A 20523-nucleotide genomic window follows, 5' to 3' on the forward strand; every position below is an offset into this window, starting at 1 on the left:
ACGTGCTCGCTGAGAACTCCAAGTCGGCCTTGGCAGCCTTGCCACGAGTAATTATGTCATATACCCAGATATCCAGATCCAGATACCCGATATCCAGCGAGGCCAGATACCTAGGTACATGCCAGGTCCGGAGTCTTGCTTGTACACATAATCTCAGACTCACAATGCCTGGCATACTGTTCATGGTCATACTGCATTATCATTTCGGGTCGTCCTTGGTCACCAAACTTTTACTGCCCTTTTACCCAATATTACCATAAGTCACACACTATATCACAATTGACCAAACACCCCTAGCATCATCGGCCCAGATGTCAATTCAGTAATCAAATCCATCGTACGCACTCCCGTCATACCTCCTCCGGATGCTTGGCGGATAGCTACGCATGCCCGCGCTCTGTTGCCCCTCACTGGGATGTAGCGAGCTAGAATCCTGATTCTGGTCGCCCTGGTACGTCGACGACCCAGATCTTCGGCTGTATGTCGAAGCAGCATATGTCAAAGCCTCCTGTGGCAGATCCTTGACTTCATAAGAATGGTCGCTCGCCTGTCGGACAGGCTGGGGTTTGACATTCGCCCCGTAGTTGGGGTATCGGGCTTGTTGGCTGGGAAGCAGAGCACGGCCACCTGTAGCAGTCGGACTGGCTGGCATGGGAGAGGTTACATTGTTGAAAGCGGCACTGGCGCCAGCCATTTGATCTCGTGCCGACACGGGATTTCTCGTCGCAGCTGACGACGAGGAGAAAGCATGGGTGATAAAATCAAAGCTGGGCACTGACGCCGGAATCGAGTTTCGGAATGGATTACCTTGGTCTTCGTACGGACTGTCCTGCCCTTGCTCCACGGGTGTTTTCAATGCGTTCGGAATGGCTGATGTCGGCGTGGCAGTGGCCGTGTACGACGTCGGCGTGTTCTCGTTGCTACCGTGTATTGAGTATTCATTCGGGTTGACCACAGACAGCTTAGGCGGTCGTCCTTGTGAAAGGTCAAGTTGTGACCCTTGAGGAGTATAATCGTCAAGTTGCTGATCTGGGTCAGCATTTGGGTCGAAGAACTTTTCGTCCGTCAGGTAGGGATTGGATCTCTCGTCCATATCGTCGAAGTTGGTGCTTGGCATCTCAACTATCCCCTCCGGAAGAGTATAAGGCTTGTCGCTCAGCGACACTCCGGTCTGGTTGCCATCGGACGCAGCAGGATCATAAAGACCCGTTGGGTCAATCTGATAATGGTTCGGTGGCAATGTGAAGGGAAGTTCGGGCACGATGCTCGATCGGCTGGACACTCGATCCCCCTGGGCATTTCCCCTGAACTCGGAGGCGATCGAAGCTCGTCGCTGGTCTTGCTGACTCACTGATAGCGTTTTACTCATCATACTGGGAGCTTTGCGCTCGCCGGGTGCTGAAGACATCTGCCCTTCTGGGCCCTCGCCGTCTCGAATGCCAAACTGGGCAATGGTACGCAATTTCCTCGTTACCCATGAGGCCAGAATCTTGCCTCTCTGCTTCTCCGACAATCGACTTCGGGGGAAATCGCCGTCACCAACAAATGCCACAATGTCGACAACGATTTGATGCTCGTGAAGAACGGCATTGACAATGACCGGGACAATAGATGCCAGGTATGATTTCCGGAAGACTTCCACCAAGACAACAACCATGCCCCCGGCCTGAAAAACGGCACATCCACCAGGAGTAATGTTCCGATGACACTTTTCAATAGTGCTCTCGATGTCGATCGGAAAATGATTAAGCCCATTGACTTCAAACGTCTCGCCGATGCTGCCCAACACGAACAATATTTGCATCTCCACAGGCTGCCCGCCCGGTCCAATAGGTCTGGTGACGTTGTGCAGAAATCCTAGATCCCCAGTTCGGACATAGGTTGCATTTGGATCCCCACCCAAGATACGTCCATTGAACCTTTCTTCATCAAATACCTGCTTCGACATGTAGAATGACTTGGCGCAGGCTTCGGATTGAACCCAGATTTCGCCAAATTCTCCTACATGGCACAGTTGACAAGTTTCGGGATTGACGACCGCAATGCGGGTAGACACGGGTACCATGCCCGAATCTTGAACGCATAGAGCGGTTGGATCAGTGTCAGGGTCAACCGGATAGATGAGCCCCCTTCTCAATGCGCGCACATCAAGCCAGAGTTCGATCGGCTCAATTGACATGTAGCTGCGAGACGCAATCATGGGGTTGAGCACATGAGCGTAGATCGTGTTGATGGCCGTCCTTTCGAGGCCTGTCTGCGCGAAATGTAGTCTCGCCTTCGAGAACAAGTCAAGACGAGGTCTCGATTCAGTCGTCACCATCAGATTCTTCAACTCATGCAGAGAGAACCCTTTGCCCACGACGTGCCCCATGGCGAAATCCAGCATTTGGCTGGTTGCGTAAGTATCCTTGACTTTATACCGAGACAACGCCTGAAACAGGGAGCCAGGATTCTGCGCATAGTCCAGCGGCGAGATCAGATAAGTGGTGCTGCCGTTGTATACGCCCATCAGGACGGTGTGAAGGAACCCTATGCCGATTGTACTTCGCACGCACGCGAGCACCGGTTTGGAGCTTGTCATTTGACATGTCTCTTTCTGGACCTTGCACATGCCCAAAATGGTATCATGGCCCAGTTGAACAGAGACTCGACGCTGATCTGGAGTCCAATACGTCCAGATGATCACCGGATTCGTCGGAGATATCCAAGAACGATTTATCGTCAAACCGAGTTCTCGGCAGCCATGAGACTGCTTCGCCGGTTTCGCTGTGTTATAGACGCTTGGAATATGCGTTTTTAGGTACTGCGCCGATTGTTTGAGGTGCTGTGAGACAATCTTCTGCTTGAATAGATGGTCGACATCTGTATTGCACAAGACGGCCTTGACACCCATATCCGCCACGATGTGAAGGAATGCTGGAGCATCTTCTGAAAGCCTGTTGGCGTCCAGAGGAGCAACAGGAATAGCGATGGCTCCTAAAACCATACACGCGTAAATCGCAAAAACGTAGTCTTCCGAGTGGGTGTACATCAAGATAAGATGGTCGCTGGGCTTCACCTTAACCTTGTTCCGTAGGTACAAGGCGACGGCTGCCACCCTATGGTCAAATTTCTTCCATGTCAGGCCTTTACCTTCTTTTCCTCGCCCATCGATGGTACAGTACGCAAGTTCGTCGGCTTGTCGGGCCACCCGCCATTGCATCAGGTCGAAAATATTTGTGAAGTTACTGAGGGCCGTCGACGTTCTATCATCGATAACGACCTCGCGAGGATCGACGCCCGACCACTGGGTCTCCTGGCCGTACAGAAGTTCGTTTCTTGCGGCACTTGAATTGGCAGACCAGATGCCGCCATTGATGTCCTCCCCCACCGGAAGGTTTTTCACTGCCCGCTCAACACCGAATTTGACGTGGACACAAGGTAATGCTCCATTGTCGAACTCTTTGCGACAGAGCATATTACCGATCTCTCGCCGGCCGTTCTTGGTTACGCGCGGTAGAATGCCAGGCGCTGTAATCAGGACGCAGTACACTCGCAGGTGATGCTCTTGATACAGTACGTCCATCGTTTTCTCGGCCAAAGAGTCGAGCAATGCAATATCAAGCTGCTGTGGTGGACCACCCGAGGATAATGGAGCCGTTGATGCCGAGGGCGATTCCAAAAGAACTATAGGAAGATGTTCATCGTTCACAAAACAGTCAAAGGCGGAGCAGTCGTGTATCTTGGGGACATTTCTCATGATGCTGAGGATCAGATGCTGGACAAAGAAATAGCGATGTTCCTGCACCGCCAGACCGTGTTCGACCCACTCAACCCGTTGTCGGAGCCGATCCTCATACAGTCCCAAGACGTAGATCTTGCCTTCTATGACACATCCGAGCAAGCCAGTGCGTAGAAACTCGGGGTCGATGGCCGTTGGCGTTGGATTACCTTCCTTGAAGCAGAAGGGTCGAGCATGAAAGATGGTTTCGGTATGCTTTGGCAGCGCCCAAAAGCCTCCCGAGAGAGACGGAGAGTCGACCCAAATCTCACCTATCGAGTTTGGTGCGCAGAGCAGGCCTGACTCGGGATCCACCACCGCAAGAGTGGCGTCAGGAATAGGATATCCAAAGGCTCCGCATCTAACGGCGTTTGGAAAGGAGCTGGCCTTGGTTCTCGCTTCGGCGCCCATAGCTAGCACTACGATGTCGTTCGTTTTCAGAGCTTCTTTTTCCAGCAGGACTTCTCCCAAGTCTTCCGTCGAGCGTTCTTTGGAGGGCTTCGTTCCGCCACCGATGAGGCTGCTGCCAAAGCTGGACTTTGTAATCGCGTTTTGCTCTTCCTTCTTCTCCTCTGCTTCGTGTTCACGGCCCATCTCGTGGTTCAGCGAGCAGCCCATGCGTTCCTCTCCTCCCAGCCAGTCTCTCATGCTGATCACCATTCCACCATGTTCAGGCAAGCAGAGCATGGGTGCCACAATCTCCCTCGCTCGGGGATTGCGGAGCGGCTTGAGCCAACGATCAGCGAGTAGTTCGTGGAACTCGACGTCAACAGTCAAGGTGTCGATCATACATAGCTTCACGCTTGAAAAGTTGGGTTCGAAGTTGCGCTTGAAGTTCCTCGTCGTCATCGGGTCGGCCTGGTAGTTGTACACGGCACGTTTCAGCCCGGGATAATCTGCGACGAGCAACGTTGTTTTGTACTTTGTGATGAGGTTCGCATACAGGCCAGGTGTCTCGATGGTTCGTTGGTCAATATAGATCACGGTGTGTCCACCATAAATGTTCAACAAGACACCCAGGATCATCCCAATGCTCTGTCTCGGATCAAGGTAGCTGAGAATTGTTTCGCCATGTCTCGAGCCGGTAATCAAATGACCCTGTTTGTCGCGCAAAGAAGGATTGAAGGTATCGGCTTTGGTATTGCTTGTGGCCGACGTTATCATCGCACTGAGTGTCGCCATTTGGTGCATGATTGTCTTGTGGCTCATCACGACGCCGCGGAGGTCGCCTGTAGGTGCCATAGAGAACTCAATATAGGCAAGATCCGGCACTACCAGGGGAGCTTCCTCTCCTTTCTTCTTAGGATGATAGCTGCCGAATTCGTTCGTCTTCCACCATTCCACTCCGCGCGGCCAGTTCAGCTTGGCGGCAGTGATGTCTCGCTGGAAATTCTTCAGGTTGGCTTCCGTAGTCAGAGCAAGGTGTGCTTGTGTGGATGTCAATACAACGTTTAATCTGGCATAGTTTTTGAGATCGTTGATCGGTACAGCCACCACACCAGCGATAAAGCAGCCGAGAAGTGCCACCGCAAACTCGATGATTTCGTTCTCAGTGTAGATCAGCGCGACTCGGTCCCCCTTATAAAGACTGCTTTTGTCGCGAATGACCTGAGCCACCTTTTCCGCCCGGCTGCATAACTTCTCCCAAGTGATGGAGACGAGCTCTTTACCCTTTTGATCCAACACCCAGTAGGCCGCCTGTTTGGGATTTGTCTTTGCTCTGTGTCTGAGGACGGCGGCGATGTTCTCAAAACTGGACATCTCGATATGCGAATCGTGAGGGTCACAAATGGCGAAAGGCACTTCGCGAGGTTCAAGAGGCATCTGGTGGATAGCCGCACCCCCAGCAAGCTCGCCAGCACCGAGAAATGGCGGTGCTACCTGAGCGGTGGGTGAAGTCACCTCACCCTGAGAATATCTGTGTACATTGCCTCCATAATTCTCTTGATGATCTTCTCGTTGTTGGCCAGCAAAATCCGAGAAATAGCCCTGCTGCGAGTCCAGCATAGTTGAGTTGCGAGTGTCCATGCCGCCATAGTTCGGCTGGGTATCAGGATTAAAGGCGTAGTTCTGGCTCAGCAGCGTCTCCGTGCGCGACTGATCGTTGGCAGTCAGGAAGGTTTCGCGCCGGCCATCGAACGAGGAACCCGACATCGAGCCCTGTTGTAGACTTCCCGTTTCCCTCTCTTGAAAGCGCTGGACCAGACTTTGGGGAGTAACGCTCCTTCTGGGCGCGTTATATTCGTCCCTGAGCACAGAGGCATGCCCGCTCATACTGGGATGGCCCTCGGTCATGGTCCCGTTTCTCGAGAGACTGCCCACCGGTCGACCGGTGAGGGCAGCAAGTGAGGCGGCTCTGGAATCTTCATTAGAGGCAGGATGATCGCTGTCGTCAGGGGAGTGTACGCGAAGTCCTCGTGACTGGGATTGAGTTTGCGATTGTACGCCCGGTGGGGGAGAATTGATGTACTGCGAAAGAATAAGGGTCCGTCTCTTTTCATAGCCTTTGCGGGTGATGTCTCCTTCCTCCAGCTCTTCGTCGAGCTTGCGCAGGGCATCTTCCAATGCAGGGATGCCCGACATTTCTGCAACCCTTCATGTATTGGCCGGTCCCTGAGGTTTTGGCGTAGGAAGACGAGGAACCAGACGGGGTCCGGAAACAGACCGAGGCGTTGGATGCTAAAGGCAGTGTCGCAGGAACCGTTTGAAAGGAAAAAATGACAGACTAAGCGAGCGACAACAGAAGCATGCAAAGGCCGGGGAACCCAGGGATAACAACAATGAGGTTGAGGATTGAGCGCCAGAAGCGCAACGCAGTCTCAGACGATTCCGAAACATGGCCCTCGTAGTGCGTGGTTGGTGGTTGCAGGTGCCGCATGTGGGGATCGAGATTGAGCATCTGGTGGGCATCGAGTCGCACGCTCCAGCTCCAACGATCGAAGATGGTCCCGCCGTTTGCTGGGGCACCATCCCGTCGACTGTGAAGGGCTATTACTACACTACTGTAACCCCCCCTACATGCCTCTAGATACCTAGGAAGCTAGGTTGGGCGGATAGAGCAATGCTTAGACAGAGTATATACCAACCTAGACCGCTAAAATAGCATAAATCCGCGAAGAAGGAGGGAACGGCTTCCAAACCTGATGTTTCAACTGCTTACATGTTTATTGATATCATTGAAGATGCTTTTGGTATCTATCTTCTAGCAATTCTGCCATAACGCCCTGACAGAGAGAAAACACCAAACATCGTATCGCAAACTTGCGTCTACGATGCACCTCTCACCGCTAACCGACGCGAAAGAGACTCAGGTCTCTCGAAACAGTGTTCTTCAATCGTATCTCCCTGGAGTAATTGATATCTTATCATCTCGTGCTGAGCACTTCTCAGAACCACCTTCACCTCGGAACACTGTCCGACACAAGGCAAATTGACCGTTGACTTATCACTTGAACAAGGATCGAAGCAGCATCGCATAGAGCCTCGATTCGACCGGATTGTAGATATTAAGGTCGTTTGGTAAGCATTTCAACAATAACGTATTTGAATCTTCCAACGAAAACGCCGGAAACAAAGGGTTTTGGCTCTCGCTCGGGCGCAAACCGAGGAGAATTATTTGCTCGTTTGACATATGAGTGTACTGCCGAGCCAGAGGACATCGGACAACACATATGGGATACTGGAGTAGTGTGTAGTCGAATTGGATCCGAGAAGGCTGTTGAGGAATCGTCCGTCGACCTGGCCAAAACGGCCGTCTCGAGTCGTGACATGCTTCATGGTCAAATCGCCCTCTGGTCAGTCTTCTTGACTCTCGAGGAGTGTGAAAACCGGAGCATTGAGCTTGTCTCGACCGTTGAGGAATGTGAGTTCAATAATGAAGATATATCCGAGCAGCTGTCCTCCACATTTCTCGACCAGTGTCCCTGCTGCAGCTGCCGAACCGCCTGTGGCGATCAGATCGTCAACCACAAGGACTTTCTGGCCAGGTTGAATGGCGGAAGTCTGCATGGCAAAGGTGTCGGTGCCATATTCCTTCTGATACTCTGCTGTTTCGATCTCGCCCGGCAGTTTACCTGCTTTTCTGACAGGAACAAACCCGGCTCCGAATCGTAAGGCTAATGTCGGTCCGATGAGGAAACCCCTCGCGTCGAGACCGACAATCACATCAGGAATATTGTGCGGACCGAGTGATTCGGCAATCTGCAGCTCAAATGCTCGAATCAAGTCCTCATGGAGAGTGTGAGAGGCGAAGAGTGGGAGGATGTCTTCGAAGAGGATGCCTTTCTGCACCAACCCACTTAGCAACAATACTTTCAGAAGCAATGGGGTGATGCGAAGTCCTTTCTTACCTTTGGAAAGTCGGGATACGTCTTGAGGCCCGCCTTGATACGAGTTTTCAATTCCGACAACGTTTGAGAACGGGTGAGTTGGGAGGCTAGTCATGGATTAGCAAGGCTGAAACGAAATATTTCCCCCTTCCGCTACTTTTCACTTTTAGTCGGAGACTTGGGGGACGACATACTGGAGGTGGCGGCATTGGGCTCTGGTCGCGCGGTGCCATGACTGCAATCAGTGTCTGCGGAAAGGGTCATGCTGAGGAGAAAGACAGTCAGAGAGAAGGCGGGATGATAGGATAAATATGGGTACGAGCGAGCGAGGGAAAAAAAAAGATGACAACAAAGAGCCGTGGCACAAGAACGAGGGCGCAGGACGAATCAGTTGCGCATGCAAGGGCCGTCCACCGTTCGAGAGGGATCTGGTGGGAATTGCAGGTGTAGCTGGCGGCGCTATTCCACAGTCGCCTGTGGCCTCCGAGCGTATCCAGCACTAGCAAGTAGGGTAGGGAGCAAGTAGGGAGCAAGCAGACGGGTTCAACAAACAAGCCAGCTTAGTGACAGGCCTGGGTGTCGGTTGCATGTGGTGTTATGTTACAAAGAGCAGTCAGCCTGCGCGGCCGGAACTGACGTGATTGCAGCCGACAAACCCTCGCTTTGGCTTGCTTAGACCCAGCAACTCCAGCAGGTGTAGGGGGGCCCAGTAGCAGGTCGTTAAGCCAGGCGACTTTTTTTTTGTTTTCTGTCTCTCCTTCCCTTCTGCACAGCGGTGTGTGTCCACAAGCGATCCACTCGGGATTCCTCACCAAGGTTCAACCAACAGAGGCGAGCTTGACTAAACACGGCCGTGGCATGTGTACTGCCGTGATTTGCAGGTGCTGCTAGGTACCCGATCCGAGAGAAAGGAGAATGGGGATAGGTTCTCAGGGTCCTCCATTCCAGGCTTGGAATATCCCGATCGAGGACGCTAGAACCCGTGGGTGAGAGAGAGTGGGATGGTCTGGAAGATAACGTTTGAGGGATAATCCACGATAACCCTAGGAGTAGGCAGGAGGGCGATGGGGAGGCTGATAACTCGACGCGTCCTAGGAGGGGCTGAGGAAGTGTGGGCTGTTCAAGTCTCTTTTGGACGCAGAACCTACTGTAATTATGGTGGGGTGGATGTTGAGCTCTCAAAGGGGGAAGAGGGGAAGAGGAAGGCCTCATCATCCTCCCGTCACCACCATCCTCGAGAAATCTTAACCTGCAATAATGAAAGAGAAAAGGACCCCGGTTCCACCATCGCATGCCACGCCGGTGACATGGGACAGCCCTGTAGATTCATTCCTATCAATCTATCACTCTACCCACCTTTTCGCAGGCTTTCTTCGAACCTTTCTTTACCCGGCATCCCGTCTGCGACAGTGGGGACTTCCGAGCCTCTTGTGGCGTTGGCTTGTGCTGCATTTGTCCATATTGTGTATCCAGAGGACCATTTGCTGAAAGTCTAGCAGCAAAGGGCGGAAATGCAAGAGATCCTGTCATTGCTCCTCTGTCTTGGATTCGTGGGCCGTCTCCGCCAGTCAACCCGTAGTCCTCAATGTGCTCAGACGGAGCAACGATACGAACGGGCGAAGCGCAATAGCCGTGAGCCATTTCCCCTCCATTATTGATCTTTCCCCCCATGTGTCTTTGAGCAGGGGAGTCGGCGAATCCTTTCGATCACCTCAGCTGGACCCGCCTGGACGCATCGAGTGTGGCTCTTGCGGCTCGCCAGTGTCAAAAGAGGCTGGACTTCTCCAACCCGGCCTCTTCAGAGGGATGTGTTCTAGACGTCGTGAAGATCCAGCCTTAGCGATCATTCACGGTGAAATTTGTGATCTGCGGTCTCTGTGTAGGCGACTCTCGCAAGGCTAAATTCTAGATGTCCTCAGCGCGACCGTGCCGGCCCGATTTTCAAGCAAACTGCATCCACAATGCCGCCGGGTCAATGCGACTTCTCGATGCGTTCAAAGAAGCGGTGACAATGGAAGTCTTGGTGAACAGGGATGCCATCATGAAGCTACTGCAAGCCACCTTTCCAGAACTCCAAACCCTGGATCCCTGGTTCCCGTTACACGACAGACAGCCCTTGAGACTTCCGGAGGCAACCGTGCATGTCCACGTACTCGTGGGCTGAATAATACTTGTATATATATGGTACTGACTGTCGACTCCATCAGGGCTTGACTTTCGCCATGTTTCAGGTTAATGTGGACTGATACATCAGACGTATTTGATGTCTCCATTGCGATGGTGTATGTCCTCGTATAGGCTCACGAAAATCGATAGGAATTCGTGGGAATATTCGGAGCCCGAATCCGCGCAATGTACTGGGTACAACTGCCAAATGGACGGCTGTTTGCACCAGGAGAAACATGTCAAATAGGGCTCTGACTGGACAGCAACAGCTGTCATTTCTGCTCGTCTTGCATCATCTTTCCCCTTTCCAGGCCTTACACCCCAACACAAACTTGCGGTGGAGAAGAGACAGATGTTCTCAAACTCTGCTAAAGGTTTCTCCAAGGCTTTGTAGCAAGCATGGACTCACATGTAAATGGAGATTTGGATTTGAGACTTGCTCACCTCTAAAGTCAGGCCCGCCCCGTATGGACCCAACGATCTTGTCATCATTACGAGGGCGTTGAACGACCGACGGCCTTCGGTATCTCTAATGCTCCCAGATCATAAAGGTAATAGGATATGGTCGGAAACCGCAGACCGTCTCTCTGGTCGACTAGGTCCTTGCGACCAGTAAAATGTAGGTTTCTTTGACCAGCTGCTCTAGATAGGATGTGCCTCAAAACATCTCGTATACACTGAAGGCAGTTGACCGGGTATGCATTTTCATGTATCGATTCGAACCCCTTGAAAGCCCCGGTAGAATGTGTAGAGTGGATGGACGAGCTGATTTAGGTAGTTGGTGGTTTGTCAGGCAAATGGATGGTGAGGCTGGTGGCTGGTGCTGGTTTCCTTCACCGCCTTGGGAGATTCTGCCAGTCATACACCGAAAAAAAAGTTGCAGTCAAAACTTCGCCGTCCAGGTCATTTCGACAACCGCAGCCACAGTCTCAAAACTTACCCTACAATGACCCGTGCTATGGACGAGGACGAATTCGTCCTCACAATCTCTGATAACGAGGAGCTGCCTGTTAGTGAGCCTGATACAGATGACTCGGCTGCGGTAGAGCCCCGCACGAGTACCAAGCGGAAACGGGAGGAAAAGAACCATACCCGCAAGAACAAGAAGCAGAAGGTCAAAGGGAGTTTTCAAGACGGCGATCACAATGTGTCAGGCGACAATCCGGAAAGCGACGAAGAAACAGGTGTCCAAGATGGTGCCCTCGACCCCGATTTCGAGTTTGACATCGGAGCGAACCAAGTGCAGGACCTCGAAGAATTCGACGGATGGGGCGAGGATAACATAACCAGAAAAGATCGAGAGCAAAAGAAGAAAGGTGTCGATATTGACGCCATCATTGCTCGTCGCGCACAGAAGAAGGCAACATCCATCGCGTCTAAGAAAATAAGAGAGACTTCAGAAGAGCTAGGTGAGGAACAAGAGAGTGACGAGGACGACGTCGAGATCCCGGATTTTGAAGACGACGAACTTCTTGCTCCAGATACTTTCGGTGCAGATGCTCAATCTGAAGACGAGGAAGTGGATGAAGAAGAAGAGGAGGAGGAGGAGGAGGAGGACAGCGACAGTGCTTCCGATAGCGACTCCGTGGCATCTCCCATTGCCCACCCCGACGATGATTTGGCCTCTGATCAGTCCGATGCTGAATCGCAGACGTCTGTCTCGGACGACCCCGACGAAAAGGCTAAACGCGCTGCGTTCTTCGCTCCCGAGAACAAGCACCCCGATATCAAGTCCGCATCCTCGTTCCAGCAGTTCTCCCTTTCAAGGCCTATACTTCGGGGCTTGGCCGCGCTCTCATTCACCACCCCAACACCCATCCAAGTCCGAGCCATTCCTGTTGCCCTTCAAGGTTTGGATGTCGTTGGGTCTGCCGTGACGGGCTCGGGCAAGACTGCAGCTTTCCTCCTCCCTATCCTTGAGCGCTTACTGTACCGGCCTAGAAAAGTGCCTACGACACGAGTCGCCATCCTTATGCCAACCCGCGAACTTGCAGTTCAATGCTACAGTGTCGCCACCGCTCTAGCTCGATTCACAGACATCACTTTCGCCCAAGTCGTAGGTGGCTTCTCTCTGCGCGAACAAGAAACGATTTTGAAAAAGCGGCCTGACGTCGTCATCGCCACGCCAGGTAGATTTATCGACCACATGCGCAACTCGGCGAGCTTCAACGTCGAGAGCATCGAAATCCTGGTGCTGGACGAAGCCGATCGGATGCTCGAAACCGGATTTGAAGACGAGCTGAACGAGATTCTACGGACCATCCCCAAAGGAAGGCAGACGATGCTTTTCTCCGCTACCATGACCGACAGTGTGGACAAGCTAGTAAGAGTCGGTATGAATCGCCCTATCCGTTTGTCTGTCGACGCAAAGAAGTCCACGACAGCAGGGCTCGTCCAAGAATTCGTCCGCTTGCGCCAAGGACGAGAGGGTTTACGCCTTGCTACCTTGTGCGTGCTGTGCCAGAACTTCTTCACCGAGCGCACCATAGTCTTCTTCCGTCAAAAGAAGGAAGCCCACCGTGTGCGAGTCGTCTTCGGTTTACTGGGCCTGAAGGCCGGCGAACTACATGGCAGTATGACGCAAGAACAACGCATCAGCGCAGTCAATGCGTTCCGAGACGGCAAGACAACACACCTCCTCGCCACGGATCTCGCTAGTCGAGGTCTGGACATCAAAAACGTCATGACTGTAATCAACTACGAAGCACCACAGACTCACGAGATCTATCTACATCGCGTGGGTCGTACGGCAAGAGCGGGCCGCTCGGGATGTGCTTGTACAATCGCCGCAGAACCTGATCGGAAGGTCGTCAAGGCTGCGGTGAAGAGTGCCCGACAGCAAGGCGCGAAAGTTGTGTCCCGTGTCATGGATATTCAAGAGGTCGACGCTATGCATCAGCGACTCGACGACCTAGACTCGGAGATCGAAGAGATACTAAAAGAAGAGAGAGAGCAAAAACAAATCGCAGCGACCGAAGCCGAGATTAAACGTGGAGAGAACCTCATCAAGCACGAGTCCGAAATCATGGCTCGGCCAAAGCGGACCTGGTTCGAAACCGAGAAAGAAAAACGCGATGCCAAGAACAAGGGGCGGATGGAATTGAACGGCCCAGACGGGGTGGGAGTCGTGAAAGTGCGGACAGAGAAGAAAAGGTTGAGCAATAAAGACAAAAAGCGCCTCGACGATGCGCGTGAGAGAAAAGAGGGAAAGATGTGGAGGAAAGGAAAGGGCAGCGAGGACGCGGTGAAGCGGATGATCAAGGACAAGGGGAAGAAGAATAAGAAGAATGGTGGAAAGGTGAAGGGGAGGAAGAGGTAAAGATTGTTGGGTGTATATACTCCTGTTGGTCGGTCTACGCCTGTGGAGATATGTTCCTTTGGTCGACTCATTTGATGCCAGCTGGTTTCAACTTGCCCTGCTTGATCAGGTCGTCTACTTTCGGGGGCAAGACGAGTCCGGTGCGATCATTCCTCTTGTAAAAGTCCGCCACGATCTGAGCGGTTTTGGCCGGCTGATCTTCTTGTATGAAATGACCAGCCTCCGGAAAGACTTGAAGTTGGTATTTCCCTATGCACATTCAGCTGAAGAAGAGAATGCGTTGACTCCAGTATGGCCTACCTTGCATCTGCCCAATCATAAGCTCCTTATCAAGACGGTCCGTCCCTGCCAGGAGGAGCAATTTGCCGCCCCGAGACTCCAGAAACTTCTTAGACAAGCCGACAAACCAGTCTTCCCAGAATGGTTTGGTAGCAGCCAAATCGGTGCGCCAGAACCATGTGTCTTTGGTTGTTTTGGATTCATGTAGCAGTGATGGAACAGACACTCGCGCCGAAGTGGTGTTTCGGATCGTCCTAGATTTCGTGTGCCACTCAATGCCCGAAGCGAGAGAAGGAAAGGATTTGGGTCTCGTGGAGAGGTAGGTATCCATGCTCTTGAGAGCGTCCATAGCTGAACCCTCGACTACGTCGAGCACGCCGTATGCTAATAATGCGTTGCCGAGAAGTCTCTCGTAGGCCACTTCGGTCACAACAGCACCTCCTAGACTGTGTCCGATCAACACGATATCTGGCAAGGTTGACCACTTCATATATGCTTTGACAGCATTGACGACGAAGGCCACATCCTCCGCTAAGGTGGTCAGGCTGAGGTCTTGAGATGGTGGTGAGCCACCAGATGAAGTCGTTGTGGTCGTCTGCCCATGTCCTCGTGCATCTAGTGAGAGAACACCAGCACTGGGAAGGATCTTTAGCAACTCTATGGTGAAGACAGCAAATGACAAGCCTGACGAGCCCGCCCCATGATGCGTGACGATGAGGGGACCTGAAGCGGTGGGAGGGGTTAGATAGACGTGGTGGTGGATTGTCTCGGATGGTGTTTTCTGGTCGAAAGCGAGGTCTTGGGCAAAGAAATCATCCCATGGAAGAGGTGCGGTACGGGATTTCAGGGCGGAACTATCATGTATGTGAGCGGCCGTCTTAGTCTGGACAGAGTTGTGTCCCTCATGTTACCTTCTGGGCTTCTCGAATAGGTTCCGGCTGGGCGACGGGACGATAGTGCCTGTAGACGATGTTGAAGAGGCCGAGGAAGAAGAATCATTCGGAGACCCTGGTCTCAAAGCCGTCAAATCATCGTCTTCTTCATCTTGCTCCTCTGCAACGGCCGGGGGCTCCGGAGGGAGATGAGACAAGCGTGCTCGTGCAAAAGATTTCTGCAGATCACTCATAACGGAATGTCGATAATCGAGACAAGGCTGTCAATTGGATTCAAGGGTTCGAGAGGACATCGATGGAAGGACGAATAAGGTGTGGCTCATGCGAGTGGTTCTGACTAAACGGTGGGATGGCGAGTGAGCAGAGGGTGTGTGGCGGTGTCTTGTGATCTGCTGTGGAGGATGAGCGGGAATGAGTGCTGTTGGCCAGGCGCAGTTGCGGGAGAAACTCAAGACAGTAGCAGAGCAGCGTGGAACGATAAAGACAGGGCCATGCCGGTCAATTTGTTTCCTAGAGCGCAGCCCTTGACGCATGTGCTGCTCTGATGCACCTCAGTCTCCTTCCAGCCTACCCGCTGTCGTCCCGTCGACATTAATTCTTCGCATTGTAGCTCTGGTATCAAGAGGACGGGGGGTCCAGCAAACAAATATGACGAATCACTTGCGGCAACAATTGGCCCAGAAGCGAGAGATCAAGCCGCCGATCATCCATCCACCCTAGGACCCAGTGCTGTGTACGAGGTACCGAATCCCGCAATGGGGTTTTGGATGCTTTTCCATGACGTCGTGAGAATCACTTTTTGCAGGTGACACCACCACATACACTGGCTTTCCAAGCTTCAAGCCCAGCTCTTTTACTTTATTTTTTTCTCACTGATGTCCTTTTCCTCATCGCTCGCTCCTAATACCTCTTTCTTTCACCGTCTTCATTCACCCCAGAGACTCGATGGAAACGTGCCCAACCACATCCAACAAATATTCACGTCTTGTGATCCGTACCTAGAGCCTTGCCAGTTCCGACCCTCCGTATAGCTTGGACTGGTCTAGATCGGTCACCATGGTTTCTCTGTGGGGGAATAGCAAGAAGGACAATGACCGCGCATCTCAAGAGGAGGAAGAAGGCAGCGCCGCAGCCACCACATCCCATCCTCAATCCAGCCGCCCCTCAGAAGAAGCCAATGAAAGAACACGGCTGTTGCCTCGCCGTGATCGAGGCCCCGGCTTCCTCAGTCCTGATGATCCTGCAGTAGGTCTTCACAGATGGCGCGACTCATGAGCAAGCTAATCGTCCTCCTAGGTAACACCTTACAACCTCTTCTCGGTCAGAGCTCTACGATGGCTCGAAGTTTTCTTCTTGATGATCACCTGCCTATGGTGGACCTTACTTTTCATCTCCATCTTTGTCAGTCCGCCACGTTTCAATTCGAGAGGCTCGGGCTTCTTCGACGTCGCCTGGACCACCCTCACTATTGGCAACATCCTGACGGCTCTCCTCTTCTTTGCCACTCCATCGACTGCTATGAGCGTTTTGAGCATGGCAATCTCTGTCATTCTGCTGATCGATATGATCATTATCCTCGCAGTACCTCGCATCAGGCTGGAAGAAGGCTGGATCGGAGTCGCTTCGGTAATATGGGCAGCCCTAATTGGCCTTTACAATGTTGTCACAAATAGGACGGTCCAGTGGGGAAAGGCAGAAGAAGAAGTGCGTCTTACAGGTCGTCAAGAGACCCGTCGTTCTCTTCGAGAATGGTGTGCTGTACTAACTGCCACCGTCCTTATGGCCCTGTACGTGATTATTGTTGTCTTGCTTACGGCTGTCCTGGTATTGCGCTCGAGGGACGCTACCCTAGGGCCTCCTGGCAAGCGGTACTTGGTGGATGGTGACAAATACGCCGTCCATCTCGCTTGCGTTGGCAACCAGACCTTTGACGCAGATGGCAATGCGAAACCTACCGTCTTACTTGAGGGAGGATATATGCCTGTGGAAGACAGCTTCGAGGGATGGGTCTACGATGCATGGACGAATGGTACCATTGACCGATACTGCTACTGGGATCGACCTGGGATTGCATGGTCTGACAACGCGCCGTCTCCACACTCGGCTGGCATGTCTGCAGATGCAATTTCTGAAGCGCTGGCCATTGCAGGTGAGGAAGGCCCATGGATCTTGGTTTCTGCTGGCATCGGTAGTGTCTACAGCAGAGTCTTCTCTGCTAGACATCCGCGTGACATCAGGGGGATGATGTTCATCGATGGTCTTCATGAAGACCTTCTTTACAAAGTCGGCGCACCTGGTCGTGGGTTCATCCTGTGGGGACGTGGAATCATTTCTCCGCTCGGACTCGATCGCTTGGCTGGGGCTTTGTTCAAGGGCCGTACTAAAGAGGATCGTGTGTATGGCAAGTCCTCCTACCAGGGTGGCAAGTTTATCAAGAACAAGCTGCAAGAAAACCTGGTTGCGGACTCGTTGACCAAGAATGAGGTTGTCAGCGCTCGCAATATCCAAGATCGTGGCGTTCCTCTTGTCGTCGTCACTTCTGGGGTTCACCTGAAAAGGGATAAGGATTGGGAACGAAAGCAAGATGATTTGACAAAAGTGACAGACAAGTTGGTAGCATGGGATATTGTGAAAGGTGCACCGTCAGAAGAAGTTTGGAGAGCAGACGAAGGCCGAAAGATTCTGGAAAAGCGGCTGGGAGAATTGTACAAGGATGCATAACGAGTGTGGGGATTTTTCTATTTGGCGTGGACGATGCTTCGAGCTTGGGCATGTTGATACTAGCAACGTTGCCGGTGTGTCAGGGAGCACATATATGATGGAGTTTGATCGAATTACTAGCATACGATATCCTCTGGATTGTCTCGACGAGCACGAATCTGTACATGTCCTTCTGATGAATATTGACATATCAAAGCGCGAGAAAATGTCTGTGTCGATCATTGTAATTGGCAACAGAAACGAAGATGACAGAAACAGAAGGAATCATTCCTTTGGAGGCATTATACCAAGTAGATATGTAATGCAGCCTTGCGAGTATTTGAGCAGTGGTATTTGCGCCACCACAGCCACCACAGCCACAGCCCTGCATGACGTAAGATTTGGAGCCTGGCCACAATGCGCTTTCGGAGAAGTTGTCACTGGTTGTCCGTGAACATATCGCATGAGGACTGAGCCAACCATCAACTTCGCCATCGAGAGCCTCGCTACCATCAGGTACACGAACTCTTCGCGGCTACTTCAACCTTTTGCGTTTGTTTTCTTGGTTGTCCTTTATTTCACCTCACCTCATACTTGTCCTCACTCACGCTGGGGTTGTTCTCTGTCCCTCATTTATCTCCCACGGGGCTTTGATCATCTGCTCTTTGCCCTCCATCCGCTAGACTTGACTCGCCCTCCCTCTGTCCTCGCGCGGACACCCCGCACCCTTCAACCATGTTGCTACGATTCGAGTCGAAATGGGGTCAATTCCGACTGAACGTCGAGCCTACCGAACATTTCTCATCCCTAACTTCCCAGGTAACTCCAACCCCGTGTGCCTGAGGGAAACCTTGAATTCGCTAATATGATGGGCGTTTCCAGATCCTTGACCACCTTCCCCCGAATACCGACGCCTCTTCAATAGTCCTTAGCAACAAGCCCGTCAGCTCGAAACCGGACCCAAGTCGAGAGCGACGTCTCGTCGACCTCCCCGGGGTAGAACTGCGCCAGGTTGGACTCAAACATGGAGATAAATTGTATATCGGGTTTTCTGAACATGACACCATACCCAACGGTCACACCAACGGTGATGTCGCATCTGCCCCTCGACGCTTGAATGGCACCATCGCATTACCAGAGCCTGCCGCTCCCGTAACCGCTCCGACAATTACCTCTCCAACACTTGTTAAAAATCCATGGGAAGTTGTGAAACAATCAGCCTTGGACGACAGGTTAGACAAGCTGGATGGAAAGATTTCAAGACCCAGAGACCTTAAGATGTGTCGACATGGGCCCAAAGGCATGTGTGATTATTGCCAGCCTCTAGAACCCTACGACAAGAAATACCTCGACGAGAAGAAAATAAAGCATCTATCCTTCCACAGCTATCTGCGCAAAATCAACTCCGCCACGAATAAGCCCGAATTGAAGAGCTCGTACATGCCCCCGCTTTCTGAACCTTACTATCGAGTGAAGAAGGACTGCCCGTCTGGCCATCCTCCCTGGCCCGAAGGAATATGTACGAAATGTCAACCGAGCGCCATCACATTACAGCCACAAGAGTTTCGAATGGTGGACCATGTTGAATTTTCCTCGGCAGATATGGTGGACAAACTGATCGATTTCTGGAGAAAATCAGGCGGTCAACGGCTGGGGTTTTTGTATGGTCGATACGAAGAATACACAGAAGTCCCCCTGGGTGTGAAGGCTGTGGTTGAAGCCATCTACGAACCACCTCAAATGTGCGAAGTTGACGGGCTTACACTGCTCGAATGGCCGAATGAAAAGGATGTCGATGACGTCGCCCGCCTTTGTGGACTCGAACGGGTGGGAGTCATTTTCACCGATCTACTGGCCCCTGAAGAAGGAGAGGGTCAAGCTGTTTGCAAGCGACACATCGACTCGTATTTTCTTTCATCTCTGGAGATTGCCTTTGCGGCTCGGCTCCAATCTCAATATCCAAAGCCTTCGAAATGGAGCGAGACGGGGCGGTTCGGGTCAAATTTCGTGACATGCGTGGTCACCGGAGATGAGGACGAAAGTATCACGATCCGAGCTTACCAGGCATCAAATGCCGCTGTCGAAATGGTTCGCGCAGACATTGTGGAACCTTCGGCAGATCCCTCGGTGATGTTGGTCCAGTCCGAAGATGATCAAGGCCCCAACGGCAGAACTCGATACATACCTGAAGTTTTCTACCGTCGTTTCAATGAGTATGGTGCAAATGTGCAAGAGAATGCTAAGCCCAGCTTTCCCGTGGAATACTTGTTGGTGTCCTTGACAGCGGGAATGCCCATCAAGCCGAACCCTCTATTCAAGAACGGCAAGTTTCCAGTTGAAAATCGGGAAGCTGTGGCCGAGGGACAGGATCCTGCGGACGTGGCTAAACAACTGCGCTCGTCGCAATCGATAGACGCAGTTTCCGACTTCCACCTCTTGTGCTTTTTGCACGGTATGGGTGTATTCAGCAAGGTAAGTTGACTCTCTTGGAGACGAGACATGTATTTGACCGTGATTATAGGAAGAAGAACAGATTCTATGCCGAGTGGCAACCACGCGTGACCAGGTGGACGCGATCCATTTGACGGAATCACCAGGATGGGGGACCCTGTTGGCGATACTCGAAACATATGGTGAGCGGCCCTTGAAGCGTCCGTGGCGTTTACAGGCAGAGGATGAATTTTTCGACCCTGGCAGCCCGTCAGAAAGTCTGGCTAAGCGATTCAAACAGGCGGCTAGTCTTGACCACTGAGGACCGGAATTGAGAGCCCGAGGCCGACGAAACATCAGAGTCCGATTAAGTCACAATTCCAGCAGCATCAGCAGTTCTTTGCATAGCGGAGGGGGGCGGCGTGTCCAGGTATCAGTCAATGGCCCTTACGGTGGGAGCTGCATGGGATGGTGGTTGGATTTGTACAACTAAACCGATTTGCCCGATTGCTAGTGGACGATGTGAATGACAAAAAGAGTCCGGGTACCAGTGGAGAAACATGTCAATCTGAAAGAAGCCATTACGAAAGGAGATGATGCCCGTTTGGATCAACATGCAGAATTCAAGGGTACGTGCGGATGGGCCTC

At 52.2% G+C, this 20523-nt stretch overlaps 6 protein-coding genes across 6 annotated transcripts; 3 read left to right on the forward strand and 3 right to left on the reverse strand.

Moving 5' to 3' along the window:
• Positions 1-319: 319 nt before the first annotated feature.
• AYO20_06399 (hypothetical protein) lies at positions 320-6343 on the reverse strand (the record flags this gene model as incomplete). Its single annotated transcript, XM_022644690.1, has 1 exon — positions 320-6343. One exon carries the CDS (start codon positions 6341-6343, stop codon positions 320-322), a length of 6024 nt encoding a protein of 2007 aa, XP_022499358.1.
• Positions 6344-7555: 1212 nt separating this feature from the next.
• On the reverse strand, positions 7556-8352 carry AYO20_06400 (adenine phosphoribosyltransferase; the record flags this gene model as incomplete). Its single annotated transcript, XM_022644691.1, has 3 exons — positions 7556-8044; positions 8110-8195; positions 8283-8352. 3 exons carry the CDS (start codon positions 8350-8352, stop codon positions 7556-7558), a joined length of 645 nt encoding a protein of 214 aa, XP_022499359.1.
• A 2848-nt stretch (positions 8353-11200) lies between these two features.
• AYO20_06401 (hypothetical protein) lies at positions 11201-13573 on the forward strand (the record flags this gene model as incomplete). Its single annotated transcript, XM_022644692.1, has 1 exon — positions 11201-13573. The coding sequence occupies one exon, from the start codon at positions 11201-11203 to the stop codon at positions 13571-13573; it is 2373 nt and encodes a 790-aa protein (XP_022499360.1).
• A 67-nt stretch (positions 13574-13640) lies between these two features.
• Positions 13641-14978, reverse strand: AYO20_06402 (hypothetical protein; the record flags this gene model as incomplete). The annotated part of the gene is made up of 3 exons (XM_022644693.1): positions 13641-13822; positions 13874-14706; positions 14764-14978. The coding sequence occupies 3 exons, from the start codon at positions 14976-14978 to the stop codon at positions 13641-13643; spliced, it is 1230 nt and encodes a 409-aa protein (XP_022499361.1).
• An 823-nt stretch (positions 14979-15801) lies between these two features.
• AYO20_06403 (hypothetical protein) lies at positions 15802-17466 on the forward strand (the record flags this gene model as incomplete). The annotated part of the gene is made up of 2 exons (XM_022644694.1): positions 15802-15990; positions 16042-17466. 2 exons carry the CDS (start codon positions 15802-15804, stop codon positions 17464-17466), a joined length of 1614 nt encoding a protein of 537 aa, XP_022499362.1.
• A 714-nt stretch (positions 17467-18180) lies between these two features.
• AYO20_06404 (hypothetical protein) lies at positions 18181-20197 on the forward strand (the record flags this gene model as incomplete). The annotated part of the gene is made up of 3 exons (XM_022644695.1): positions 18181-18264; positions 18328-19917; positions 19967-20197. The coding sequence occupies 3 exons, from the start codon at positions 18181-18183 to the stop codon at positions 20195-20197; spliced, it is 1905 nt and encodes a 634-aa protein (XP_022499363.1).
• Between the last annotated feature and the right edge of the window lie 326 nt (positions 20198-20523).

This window comes from Fonsecaea nubica (assembly GCF_001646965.1).
Source record: "Fonsecaea nubica strain CBS 269.64 chromosome Unknown Scaff40, whole genome shotgun sequence".
Classification (NCBI taxonomy): domain Eukaryota; kingdom Fungi; phylum Ascomycota; class Eurotiomycetes; order Chaetothyriales; family Herpotrichiellaceae; genus Fonsecaea; species Fonsecaea nubica.